The sequence below is a fragment of the Scyliorhinus torazame genome, chromosome 4 (genome assembly GCF_047496885.1).
Source record: "Scyliorhinus torazame isolate Kashiwa2021f chromosome 4, sScyTor2.1, whole genome shotgun sequence".
Lineage (NCBI taxonomy): Eukaryota > Metazoa > Chordata > Chondrichthyes > Carcharhiniformes > Scyliorhinidae > Scyliorhinus > Scyliorhinus torazame.
Window position 1 is genome coordinate 261,854,665 of NC_092710.1, and position 13,054 is coordinate 261,867,718.

The 13,054-nt window shown below is 43.4% G+C and overlaps 1 protein-coding gene across 10 annotated transcripts in view; it reads left to right on the plus strand.

Moving 5' to 3' along the window:
* ahi1 (Abelson helper integration site 1) overlaps positions 1–13,054 on the plus strand; it is a 537,691-nt gene that overhangs the window by 462,068 nt on the left and 62,569 nt on the right. For all 10 annotated transcript variants that reach the window (XM_072499698.1, XM_072499696.1, XM_072499702.1 and 7 more), the window contains one exon: positions 10,080–10,148. In XM_072499698.1, the coding sequence (XP_072355799.1) occupies positions 10,080–10,148 (69 nt within the window). The remainder of the gene's footprint in view (positions 1–10,079; positions 10,149–13,054) is intronic.

The following is a 13,054-nucleotide window of genomic DNA, read 5'->3' on the forward strand; positions in this document are numbered from 1 at the left end:
GGGTATAAAAACAGCATTGCTTAAAGTGTACTGGGTAAATAGGCTAATTAGGTAGAGAAACAATGAGACGCTTAAGGAGATATTTCAACAAAAATACATTCCATTGAGGAAGGAAGACACCAGAAAGATTTGTGAATGACCAAGAAAGTTAAGGATGGTATCAAATTGGAAAAAAAAGGCAAACAATGCTGTAATAGATTATATAACATAGGAACAGAAGTAGGCTATTTGGCCCATTGAGTCTGCTCCACCATTCAAGGAGATTATAACTGATCTGATATGATAATCCTCAAATCCCCCTTCTCACCTTATCCCCATAATCCTTGATTCTCTTACTGATGAAAAATCTGTCTATCTCAGCCTTGAACATACTTAATGAGCCAGGCTCTACAACCCTCTGCAGTAAAGGACTCCAGGGTCCTGGATGTCTCTGAGTGGGTACAAAGCATCCTAAAACGGGAGGGAAATCAGACAGAGGTCATTGTCCATATTGGTACAAATTACATAGGTAGAAAGAGTAGCGAGGTCCTGCAACGGCAATTTAAAGAGCTAGGTAAAAGATTAAAAAGCAAGACCTCAAGGGTAGTAATCTCAGGATTACTCCCCATGCCATGTGCTAGCGAGGCTAGCAACAGGGATATAGTGCAGTTGAACACGTGGCTAAAGACCTGGTGCAGGAGGGAGGGCTTCAGTTTTGTGGATCACTGGGAAGTCTTCCAGGGAAGATGGGGCCTGTACAAGAAGGACTGGTTACACCTAAATTGGAGGGGCACCAATATCCTGGCTGGGAGGTTTGCTAATATGGTTAGGGATGGTTCAAACTAATTTGGCAGGAGGGTGTAAATCAGAACAGTAAACCAGCAAGTGTAGAGACTGGGGATGAACATGGTACCAGGGTCAGGCTGGCTAAGAGGAATGGTAGGCTGGGGGTGGTCGAACTCAGTGGGTCTGGAGTGTATCTGCTTCAATGTACGGCGTATAACAGGTATGACAGATGAACTTAAAGCCTCGATTCATGCGCGGAACTTGGATGTGGTTGCTGTAATGGAGACTTGGTTAAAAATGGGACAGGGCTGGCAGCTAAATATTTCAGGATATATGTGTTTTAGGCGAGACAGGGAGAAAGGTAAAAGAGAAGGGGGAGTTGCAATACTGGTTAGAGAACATATTACAGCTGTACTGAGCGCAGACACCATGGAAGAATCAAGTAACGAGGCACTGTGGTTAGAGCTCAGAAACAGCAGTTACAATGATGGGGGTGTATTACAGGCCTCCCAACAGCCCACGGGAAGTTGAGGAACAGATATGTAAGCAGATTCTGGATAGATGTGGAAATAATAAGGTTGTTGTAGTGGGATACTTTAATTTTCCTCATATTTACTGTAAATCCCTTGGGGCTAGGGGTCTGGATAGTGAGGAATTTGTTAAGTGTGTCCAGAAAGGTTTTTTGGAACAATATGGGGATAGTCCGACTAGAGAGGGGACTGGATTGGACCTAGTACTAGGGAACAAGCCCGGCCAGGTCATCAACGTTGTAGCGGGAGAACATGTGGCGAACAGTGACCACAATTCCGTAAGCTTTTGGATATTCATGGAAAAGGACGAGTGTTGTCCTCGGGTTAAGGTGCTAAATTGGGGAAGGCCAACTACAACCAGATTAGGCAGGATTTGGGGGCTGGTGTTTGGGAGAGGCTGTTTGAGGATAAATCCACATTTGGCATGTGGGAGTCTTTTAAGGAGCAGTAGATGGGAATGCAGGACAAGCATGTGCCAGTAAAAAGGAAGGACAGGAAAGTCAGGATTCGGGAACGATGGATGACCAAGGAAATTGAGAATATTGTCAAATAGATGCATATGCGAAGTACAGACAACTAAAAACAGATAAAGCACTTGAGGAATACAAGGAAAGTAGAAAAGAGCTCAAGCAAGTAGTTAGGAGGGCAAAAAGGGTCATGAAATGTCCTTGGCAGACAGGATTAAGGAGAATCACAAGGCATTTTGTACGTATGTAAGGAACAAGAGGGTAGCTAGAGAAAGAGTTGGTCCACCCAAGGACAAAGGAGGGAAATTATGTATAGAACCAGAGGAAGTCGGTGAGATCCTTAATGAGTATTTTGCATCGGTATTCACAAAGGAGGGGGACACTTTGATTGGTGGTGTCTCAGAGGGATGTGTAAACACTTGGGAGGAAGTGTCAGGTGTGTTAAAAAGCATTAAGGTAGACAAATCCCTGAGGCCAGATGGCATCTATGCCAGATTTCTGAGGGAGGCAAGAGATGAAACCGCTGGGCCTCTGACAGAAATCTTTGTGTCCTCATTGGCCACAGGTGAGATCCCAGAGGATTGGAGGATAACCAATGTTGTACTGTTATTTAAGAAGGGTTGCAAGGATAATCTGGGTAATTATAGGCCAGTGAGCTTAACGTCAGTGATAGTGAAATTGTTGGAAAAGATTGTCAGAGATAGGATCTATGCACATTTGGAAGTGAATGGTCTTATTAGCGACAGACAGCATGGTTTTGTACAAGGGAGGTCATGTCTCACTAATTTGATGGAATTTTTTGAGGAGGTAACAAAAATGATTGATGAGGGAAAGGCTGTGGATGTTGTCTACATGGACTTTAGTAAAGCATTTGATAAGGTCTCTCATGGCAGGCTGGGTCAGAGATGAACAAGCTGGATGGATCCAGAACTAGCTTAGCCATAGAAGACAGAGGGTAGCAGTGGAAGGGTTTTTTTCCGAATGGGGGTCTGTAACTAGTAGTGTTCTGCATGGATCAGCTCTGGGACCTCTGCTCTTTGTAATATATATAAATGACTTGGAAGAAAACGTAGCGGGTCTGATAAGCAAGTTTGGGGATGATACTAAGATTTCAGGAATTGCAGATAGTGATGAAGATTGTCAGAGAATACGACAGGATATAGATAAGCTGCAAAATTGGGCAGAGAAATGGCAGTTGGAATTTAGCCCGGACAAATGCGAGGTGATACATTTTGGTAGATCCAATTCAGGTAGGAGCTATAAAATAAATGGTAGAACCATCAGGAGCATAGAGACACAGAGAGATCTGGGTGTGCAGGTGCACAGATCCTTAAAAGTGGCAGCACAGGTGAAAATGATGGCAAAGAAAGCATATGGCGTGCTTGCTTCATACGATGGGGTATCACGTAAAAAACCTCGAAAATTATGTTACAATTATATAGAACGTTGGTTAGGCCACATTTGGAACACTGTGTCCAATTCTGGTCACCGCACTACTCAGAAGGACGTGGAGGCTTTGGAGAGAGTACAGAAATGTTTACTAGGATGTTGCCTGGTATGGAGGGTATGAGCTATGAGGAGAGATTGAATATACTGGGATTGTTCTCCCTAGAGAGAGGGAGGCTGAGGGGTGACCTGATAGAAGTTTACAAAATTATTAGGGGTATAGATAGGGTGAACAGTTGGAGGCTTTTTCCCAGGGCAGAAATTACAACTACAAAGGGGCACAAGTTCAAGGCGAGGCGGGAAAGGTTAAGTGGAGATGTCTGGGGGAAGCTATTTTACACAGAGTGTGGTGGTGGCCTGGAATGCACTGCCAAATGCGATGGTTGAGGCAGATGCGTTAGCGACCTTTAAGACTTATCTATATAGGCACATGAACAGACGCGGTATAGAAGGATACAGGCGGTTGGTCTAGATAGGACACGTGATCGGCACATGCTTGGAGCGCAGAAGGGCCTGTTCCTGTGCTGTATTGTTCTTTGTTCTTGGTACACATTCACCACCCTCTGAGTAAAGAAATTTCTCCTCATCTCTATCTTAAATGGGCAACCTCTTACTCGAAGATTATGCCCTCTAGTCCTAGACCCTCCCACAAGGGGAACCTCTCAGCGGCTACCTTGTCAAGCCCCCTGAGAACCCTGTCTGTCTAAATAAGATCACCTCATTCTTCAAAACTCTAATGAGCACAGACCCAACCTACTTAACCTCTCCTCATGAGAAAATCCCTCCATACCCAGAATCAGCCTGGTAACCATTCTCCGGACTATCTCCAGTGCCAATAAATCGTTCCTCAAATAGGGGGACAAAAACTGTTCACAGTATTCAAGATGAAGTCGAACTAGTGCCTAGTAGTTTTAGCAAGGCTTCCCCTATTTTTGTGCTCCATTCCCTTTGAAACAAAATCCAACATCCCATTTGCCTTCACAATTACCTGCTGAACTTGCATGCTAGCTTTTTGTGATTTATGCATGAGGATCTCCAGATCCCTATGTGCTGCAGTTTTCTGCAGTCTTTCTCCATTTAAATAATATTCAGCTCCTTTATTCTTCCTGCTGAAGTACATAACTTCACATTTTCCTGCATTGTATTCCATCTGTCAAGTTTTTGCTCACTCACTTAACCTGTTTATACCCTTTTCTTCTCTGAGGGTCGTTCGTATTTGGAATTTTCTTGCTCAGTGAGCAGTGGCTGCTGGGTCATCACATTTTTTCAAGGCAGACTTAGATGGATTTTTGAGTGACAAGGAAGTCGAGGGTAATAGTGGACCGGCAGGAAAGTGGACTTAAAGCTACAATCAGATCAGCCATGCTCATATTGAATGGCGGAGCAGGCCGACTCTTATTTCTTATGTTCTTGAGATGAATTTGTGCTTCTTAAGTCACTTACTGTACTTTTTAATTCTGTATGTATTTGTGTACATAATTCTGAACCTTGCCCATATTACCTGCTGATTTTATTTCTCACACTTCGACTTGGTGTGTGCATTCCCTCCCGCTAGGGTTGTTAATCCTACACGAATGGCCGAGAGACTCCTAGTATTGGCCCCAATCTCCTGGCAGCCATTGAAAGCAGTCCAGGAGATTTAAAATGATTGAATTCCCCATTAGTTAATTGACTCTCGTGCCGGCACCCAGAGTATATTTTTATAGGCAGGTGGGCAGCACTCCCCTGCAGGCAGAGCCAGCATGATGGCCAGCAGAGGGGCTGGTTTAGCACACTGGGCTAAATAGCTGGCTTGTAATGCAGAACAAGGCAGTAGCGCGGGTTCAATTCCCGTACTGGCCTCCCCGAACAGGCGCCGGAATGTGGCGACTAGGGGTTTTTCACAGTAACTTCATTGAAGCCTACTTGTGACAATAAGTGATTATTAAAATTATTATTATTAAATGACATAGCACATTGCATCGTGGCCACAAACGTGTTAAGCTCCTAGGCGCCGCTGCTTGCTGCAATGCTGTTTTTTTTTACCCCCGGCACCAAGGTGAGTGCGGTGTGATCTGGTAGGGGATCAGTACTTCTGCAGGATGTAGGCATGGGACACAAGGCCATGGTCCCAGGGATGTAACGTGAAAGTCTGTTAATGCAACCATCAGATCAGCCCAACTGCAGCCAGAGAGCAGGATCCGAGGCAGCTGTTTGTCAGCACCCGCGTCTAGTGTCTGATGTTTTGGACTCATTAAGACTGCTCCACCATTCAGTAAGATCATGGCAAAACTCATCAACTCCACTTTCCCACCCTGTCACTAATTCACCTCATTTCTTCAGTGTACAAAAATTTATCGCTCTCAATCTTAAATATACCAACTGAGCATCCACAGTCCTCTCAGGTAGAGAATTTCAAAGACTCAGAACCTGCTAAAGAAATTTATCGTCTCAGCCCTAAATAGCTGACTCCTTATCCTGAGACTGTGAAATTTAGGTCTTGATTCAAGCCAGGAGAAACGACCTCTGAGCATCTATTTGGGCAAGTACTGTCAAAACATGCAGACATTTCAATGTGATCACATCTCATTCTTCTAAACTGCAGAAATGAAGGCCCAAACTATTCAATCTTATAGGTCAGCCTTCAATCCAAGGAATAAATATAATGAATCTTCATTGTATCCCCATTAAGGCAAGTATATTCCTTCAGCAGCACATTTCAAGCCCATGACCTCCACCACCTCGAAGGCCAAGGGCAGCAGGTGCATGGGAACATCACCACCTGCAAGTTCCCCTCCAAGCCGCGCACCATCCTGATTTGGAAATATATCCCCACATGCCGTCACTGTAAATGGATCAAAATCCTGGAGCTCCCTCTCTAACAGCACTGTGGAAATACCAACACCACGTTGACCTCAGGATTCAAGAGCGTGGGTCACACCACCACCTACTCGAAAGCAATAGGGATGAGCAATAAATGCTGGCCTTGCCAGTGACACCCATATCCCATAAACCGATTTAAATAAGGCTAGCTTGGCTTTCCTTCAGTAAAGAGTACACTGGATGTAGTGTGACCAAAGCCTCTTGTAATAGCAACACTTCCAGCTGTTTGTCATAAAGATTAGCACATCCGTTGGCTCCCTAATTGCTTGCTATACCTTCATGTTAACTTTCTGTAACTGGTGTCATATTTCATGGCGAAAGCCTTGGTTCATGGGTGCTGTAGTGACCATCTCCCTTGGCCAGCGGCATGACAGGGACATGGGTGCTGTAGTGACCATCTCCCTTGGCCAGCGGCATGACAGGAACATGGGTGCTGTAGTGACCATCTCCCTTGGCCAGCGGCATGACAGGGACATGGGTGCTGTAGTGACCATCTCCCTTGGCCAGCAGCATGACAGGGACATGGGTGCTGTAGTGACCATCTCCCTTGGCCAGCAGCATGAAGGGAGATTCAGGAGAGACAGCACTATGGAGGACAAGCTGCTCACAGGAAGCAACCTCATCTCAACCTTAGTGAGAAACAGTGTGTGTGTGACATTGTTATGTGAAGTCTGCAACCTCTTGCAGGCTCAGAGCAGGGAAAGGATGCAGCTACCATTGGCTGTAAGGTTATTTGTGTTGGGATCCAACCAGACTGGCACAGATGACATCTTTAACATTTACTAGTCTGAAACACAATAATGAGACATTACAAGGTGAAAGCTCAGAGAATGTTTCCCTTTTATGGGGTGGGGGGAGTCTCAAACTAGAGGACACAATTTTAAAATTAGGGGTCTCCCATTTAAGACTGAGATGAGGAGAACATTTTGCTCTCAGAGGATCATTAGATTGTGGAATTCTCTTCCCCAGAGAGCAATGGAGCTGAGTCATTGAATATATTCAAGGCTGCGTGAGATAAATTATTGATTGACAACGGAATTAAGGGTTATGAGGGACAGGCAAGAAAATGGAGATGAGGCCACGATCAGGTCAGCTATAATCTTATTGAATGGTAGAGCAGTCTCAAGGGTCTAATGGCCGACTCCTGCTCCTAATTCTTGTAGAAGTGACTGATGATCTGCATAACAGAAGAAGGGAAATATATTGTATTCTCTCTAGCCAGAGAGAAGTAGGCAGCGTGCTCACGTGACTTTGCCAGGATAGTAGGTTTACCCATTGTGCCGGGTACCATTAACTGCACGTGGCTTTGCAGATGCTGGCTGGAATTCTCCGGTCATTGGGATTCTCTTTTCCCGCTGGCAGCACCCCCGCCCACGGGTTTCCCGGCGGCCTAGAGTAGCTTCAATGGGAAATGTCATTGACAAGCTGAGTGAAGAGAGAATCCCACTGCCAGCTAGAGAGAATCCAGCCGCTGTGTCTAAACACAGTGATGTTCCGCAACCCCACAAATCTATCAGTGAAAAATATGTCCTGCTTCAATGGCCTGAGCAATTATGACTATTTTGGCTTGCTGAGATTGACACACTCCTGGATAATTTGCAAAGCCATTAGATCATTCTCTAAGGTCCGACCAAGGGTGGCCATGAACTCGAGGTGGCCAGGAAATTGCTTTATATTCTGGTAATCTACCTACCATTCAAAGAACAAACGTTCACATAGATGGCACACTCTGCAAACATTCTTCTTTTATAAGCTGAGCCTGAAAGAAATCCCTAGATTTTACACCCAGAAACCAATATTTGATGTTGCTCACGGATTTCAGTCTGATCATGCTGCACCCCACTGGCATCCTTATGCTACATGTTCCCCTCCTCAGGATCTAGAGCCTCCAAGGTGAATATCTCTGGCCACCGCCTGAGCTATTACATGAAGAAACCAGCTTTGCATTACTTTTTGTAACTGCAACATAATATTTTTAAGAATTTCTATAGTAATCATTTGAAGTACAAACTTGTGTGGAAAATAAGAACCACCAAGGATGTTTGTGGCCAGTGTTGTATCATCGGTTTTAGCCATGTCATTGCATGCAATCTAACGTGGTTAAAAACGCTTGCTGCCACCTCATTCATCACTGCTTAAACCTAAGGTTGTAGAACATGAGTCTGTTTGTTCTTGGGGAGTGAGTCATATCACATTCGCTAAGTCGGGCACATACTCGCTCTCTCTCAGCTGAAACTGCTCAATTTAGTTTCAGTGATAGTACATACTGTGAGTAAGCACTTCCACTTCTGGGGGGATTCCTGGAATAATGCACCTATGATGAAAATATTTCTCAAAAGTAGCAGAGAGGGAAAGGAAATGTATTAAAGAGAGAAAGGGAGGTGATTTGGCAGGTGGAGTGAAAAAATGAACAGAGAGAGAAATAAAAGAGACCAAAGAGGGAAAGCCAAGCAAAGGACATGCACAAGAATGAAAAGCTGCACACGTGTGACCGAGCAGGAATGAATAGCCAGGAATAGAAGCTGATCAAGAATGGGGGGGCATTCATTGCTGTTGCTGCTAGTCCTATCAGCAACATCCTTCATGGGTGCTAGGAGATCTGAAAGTTATGTTCTTTTTGTAATAACTTCACTTGATGATTTCAGACCTTGCTCCATTTGTATGTAGTATTTGTCCCCCACATGAATATCAACAGAAACTCCCTTATGCATTCCATTTAATACCTTTGCTACCCTCCTTTTCTACCCTCCTTATTGATTAGTTATCCGAGCCCCAAAAAACATAGCTCCCGGCGTTCAATTCTTTCTTCCTACAAAGTTCTTTGTCCACTGTGGAGCTGTGGCTTGATTTACTACTATCTTCTGATGCTGCTTGCTCTACCCCACTGCAGCAATTCTGACCCACATGGTGTTTATATTGGAATTCAAACCAATTTGTCTTGCACTTTTTCTCTTGCTTAGCTGAGTGGTGTTCCCTGGATGTCATCCCTGCAGTCAACAAAGCTTCCATCTGGTTCAAAGTCAGATTTCAGTTAGCTACGTGAACATTAATCCTAACATGCTGAGGGGGAAGTCCTAAAAACCTCAGAATTTATTTATTAATAAACGCTTAGCATTACTCACCTCCTTCACCAACCTTGCAAATAGGAACAAGCAGGAACTTCATTGCAGTGTTATTGTAAGCCTACTTGTGACAATTATTATTATTATATTTAACTCAGTGGCATCATTTTTGCCTCTGACTAAGTACAGGGTTCAAGCCCTACTTGCAGCAACCAAAGATTGGAGAGCTATTCCGGAATACTTGTGTCTGGTGGTTGCCAACGTCCTATTGCATGGGTTCGGGAATCCATAAAACCGTCCTGCCGTATATGACTAGCCATCTTATTGGCTGATGTAAAGGTGTTTAAGGCTATGGAAGGAGCAGTCGTGGAAGAAGGAAAAAAACAACAAAACTCAGGACAGCTAACTATAAAACCTGGCATTAACTTGATACAGATATAACTCCCTTGGGATTGTAAAGACTCTTTTACCAGGCTTATTCTACCTTGGGATGTTGAGAGGTAGTGCCGACATGATGGGCCAAATGACCTCCTGTGCTGCAACAATTCAATTATTCTAACTGTCACCATGTGTAATGTGCTATATATAGCTCTGGACTGAAGGGGGAGGATTCTCATTAACTATTTTGTATGCGTGGATGATAGTGGTAAACTTTAATCCCGATTAATAGGGACAATTCTCATTCAGTGATTGAACAAAAATGGAACAAAAGTTTTTATGATGTTATTAATTACAAAGTAAATGTTTTAATGGCATTATCAGATCCTGTGATATTATTTCCAACACAAAATATTAATTGAAACACATTCAATAAGCTAAAAGTCACCAAAAAGTGAAGAAAATCTATAAACTGCAGGAAGGATATTGGATTGGGATAACCAGAAATTAGTTATGTGATATGCTTCAATGTGCATTCAACTTTTTAATGTAATTTTCCTTTTCTTTAGACGTGTGCAAACCCATCAATATCCTCAATCAAAGTAGAAGCTGATTCTAATGCACCAGTGGAAGAAACTGTAAGTAAGCATTTGCCACTGACGGGGATTTTTTTTTGTCTTTCCACTGCTGGACTTTCCCTGAAATCATTAGTTTACTGTGTAATAATTAACATTGCCAAGTACCTGTCTGATCAAGGAACATACTTAATTGCTCAGTTATATGACTGATGCAAAACTGATGCACTATCTTAAAAAAATTACTTTATCATAGATTATCATAGAATTTACAGTGCAGAAGGAGGCCATTCGGCCCATCGAGTCTGCACTGGCTCTTGGAAAGAGCACCCTACCCAAGGTCCACACCTCCACCCTATCCCCATAACTCAGTAACCCCACGCTACACTAAGGGCAATTTTGGACACTATGGGCAATTTAGCAAGGCCAATCCACCTAACCCGCACATCTTTGGACTGTGGGAGGAAACCGGAGCATCCGGAGGAAATCCACACACACACGGGGAGGATGTGCAGACTCCGCATAGACAGTGACCCAAGCCGGAATGGAACCTGGGACCCTGGAGCTGTGAAGCATTTGTGCTATCCACAATGCTACCGTGCTGCTTTAAAGCTACTTTATATTAGTCCCACAAAGTATTATCCTTTAACCAGGTAAGTCTAATATGCTAACCCAGAAACTGTCCCGACTGCTTCAAAAAGAGAGCACAACCCTAAAAGGTTGGCAATTCAAACAACTGTAAAAAAAATATGCCTACAGCATGTGAAAACAAGCAGGCATATGAAAGGTGTACTGGGTCTTCCATGTTGAAACTTAAACAGCAGATTTACCAAACATTCAATCACTTGAAACTGAAATAAAACGCATAAGATACATAGATGCATGGTTTTGCAACTCTGCCCAACAGCAGTTATTGAAAGATTTATTTTCTAGGAAATCTCGAGGCATTTTCCCCTTATATTTGATTCAATTTCTAATCGTTTTAAGTCAATTTTGTTTTATTTTTAAGTTGTTTCAGAAGAGATGAGGGTAATAGGAATCAGGATTCTCACCCACAAAATATTAGGTCAGAATTCCAAAGTAAGGTGCAGCCTGATGTGGGAGGGGAGAGAGTTGCTGGGTGTTGTGAAAACATATTTGTATTGGTAAATATTAGAAATAAGGGATAGTTTTAAGTCCATTTAATTTAATGTTTGTGTACCTAGAAGGATAAACCCTATAGTTAGATTTATGATGAACCAAAGGTGTTTGTATGTGTGGGGGTTGTTTAAGTTCCAACTGTCTCTATTGTGCTTGGAGAGGATTACGGCATGAAGAGTAAATAGAAATAAGTCGGTGCTTAGCAACAGGCGACCACTTTCTAGAGGACAGGGCTTTTCTTTGTTCTTAGTTTTAACTGGATGGCAGAGCAGCTGGAGACAGGACACTGGGGAATCACAGCTTTGAACTCTGCCAGGAGAAGCTGAACAGGACAATAATAATCTTTATTAGTGTCACACATGGGCTTGCATTAACAATGCAGTAAAGTTATTGTGAAAATTCCCTAGTCGCCACACTAAGGCGCCTGTTCGGGTACACTGAGGGAGAATTCAGAATGTCCAATTCACCTAACAGCTCTACTTTAACGACTTGTGGGAGGAAACTGGAGCATCCAGAGGCAACCCACGCAGACACAGAGAGAACATCCAGACAGTGACCCAAGCCGGGAATCGAACCCGGGTCCCTGGCGCTGTGAAGCAACAGTGCTAACCACTGTGTTGCCATACCACTCCTCTGGGGACAAGGGGGTTGCAAAGATGTAAGCTTCCCAAGGAACAAATTACAATCCAGATAACCAGGGAATTGTGACAGAAAGAGCATTTAAGACACCTGAAGTTAAAAGAACAGAGACCAGGGGATTGTTCAAAGAGTGAAGGAGACAATTGCAGTAACGAGACTTGAAATGGAATAGCAGACTTCAGAGGTAGATGAAACTTTTGATTGAATTTTAATACAGTCTGGGAATTGAGAGTTAAAGCAATTATGATTAGCTTGTACAGCTGTTAAGACAAGGAAATCCTAACATGAGTTAGTGTAAAATGCTGTTAAAAGTGGAGTGGAAGCTTTGTTTAAAACTCATTTTGAAAACCTGCACCACTTAAGGGAAAGCAGTATTATTATGAGAGAGGATTTTAAAGTGTGCTTTTGGGAGTGTAGTTGGGGATTCTGAGGCGAAAGCCACAGACACTAAATGGAGTGCGTGTATTTGACCACAGCCAATCGGCGTACTTAAAAGGAACTTTGTGTTAATGGGACCATTGTATTTTAAGATGTACTTTGTAATCCCTGTTAATCTCAAAATCAGTGTGTATTTGTTAAATTAAGGGGAGAGTACAAGCGTACTGTAAGTCCAATTTTTTCATGTTTAATTGATGTCTTTTCTTAAAATTAATTAGCAGTCCTGTGACTCTGTTCCTCACGATATTATTTAAAAAGTTAGTCTTTTTATCTGTGATCTTCCCATCCAGTTCCAACATAAACTGGAATTGCAACACTGGGAAAATAGAGGGGAAACATGGAGGGACTGCTTCCTGACCCATTCCTGTTTTCTGGGAGGTTTCCCAGAGTTGGATTAATTAAAGCTCCAATTAGCAGCAGTTTACAGGGCCCGCTGACATTTTGGCAGCAGCGGAGTAGCATTATTGGAGGTGGCCTCCTGCAGGACACTGGGGAGCATTCCAGCCCCCAAAGAGGGGACCATTAGTAGAAAATACTGAACCTGTTACCCCTCTACTATGACAGGCATGTCTGTTTGACGCCACTGAATTTGTAGTTTAAATTTATGCCTACAAGGGCAACTCTATTTTGAGATGTCCTACTTGCCTCAGTTTCACCCACTTCTCCCTTTGGGACACCTGAGAGTCTGGGCCTGCAGCACTGGGGAGCCTGCCGTCCTTAATTTGATGGTGAGCCAGAGGTGGCTAATTAGC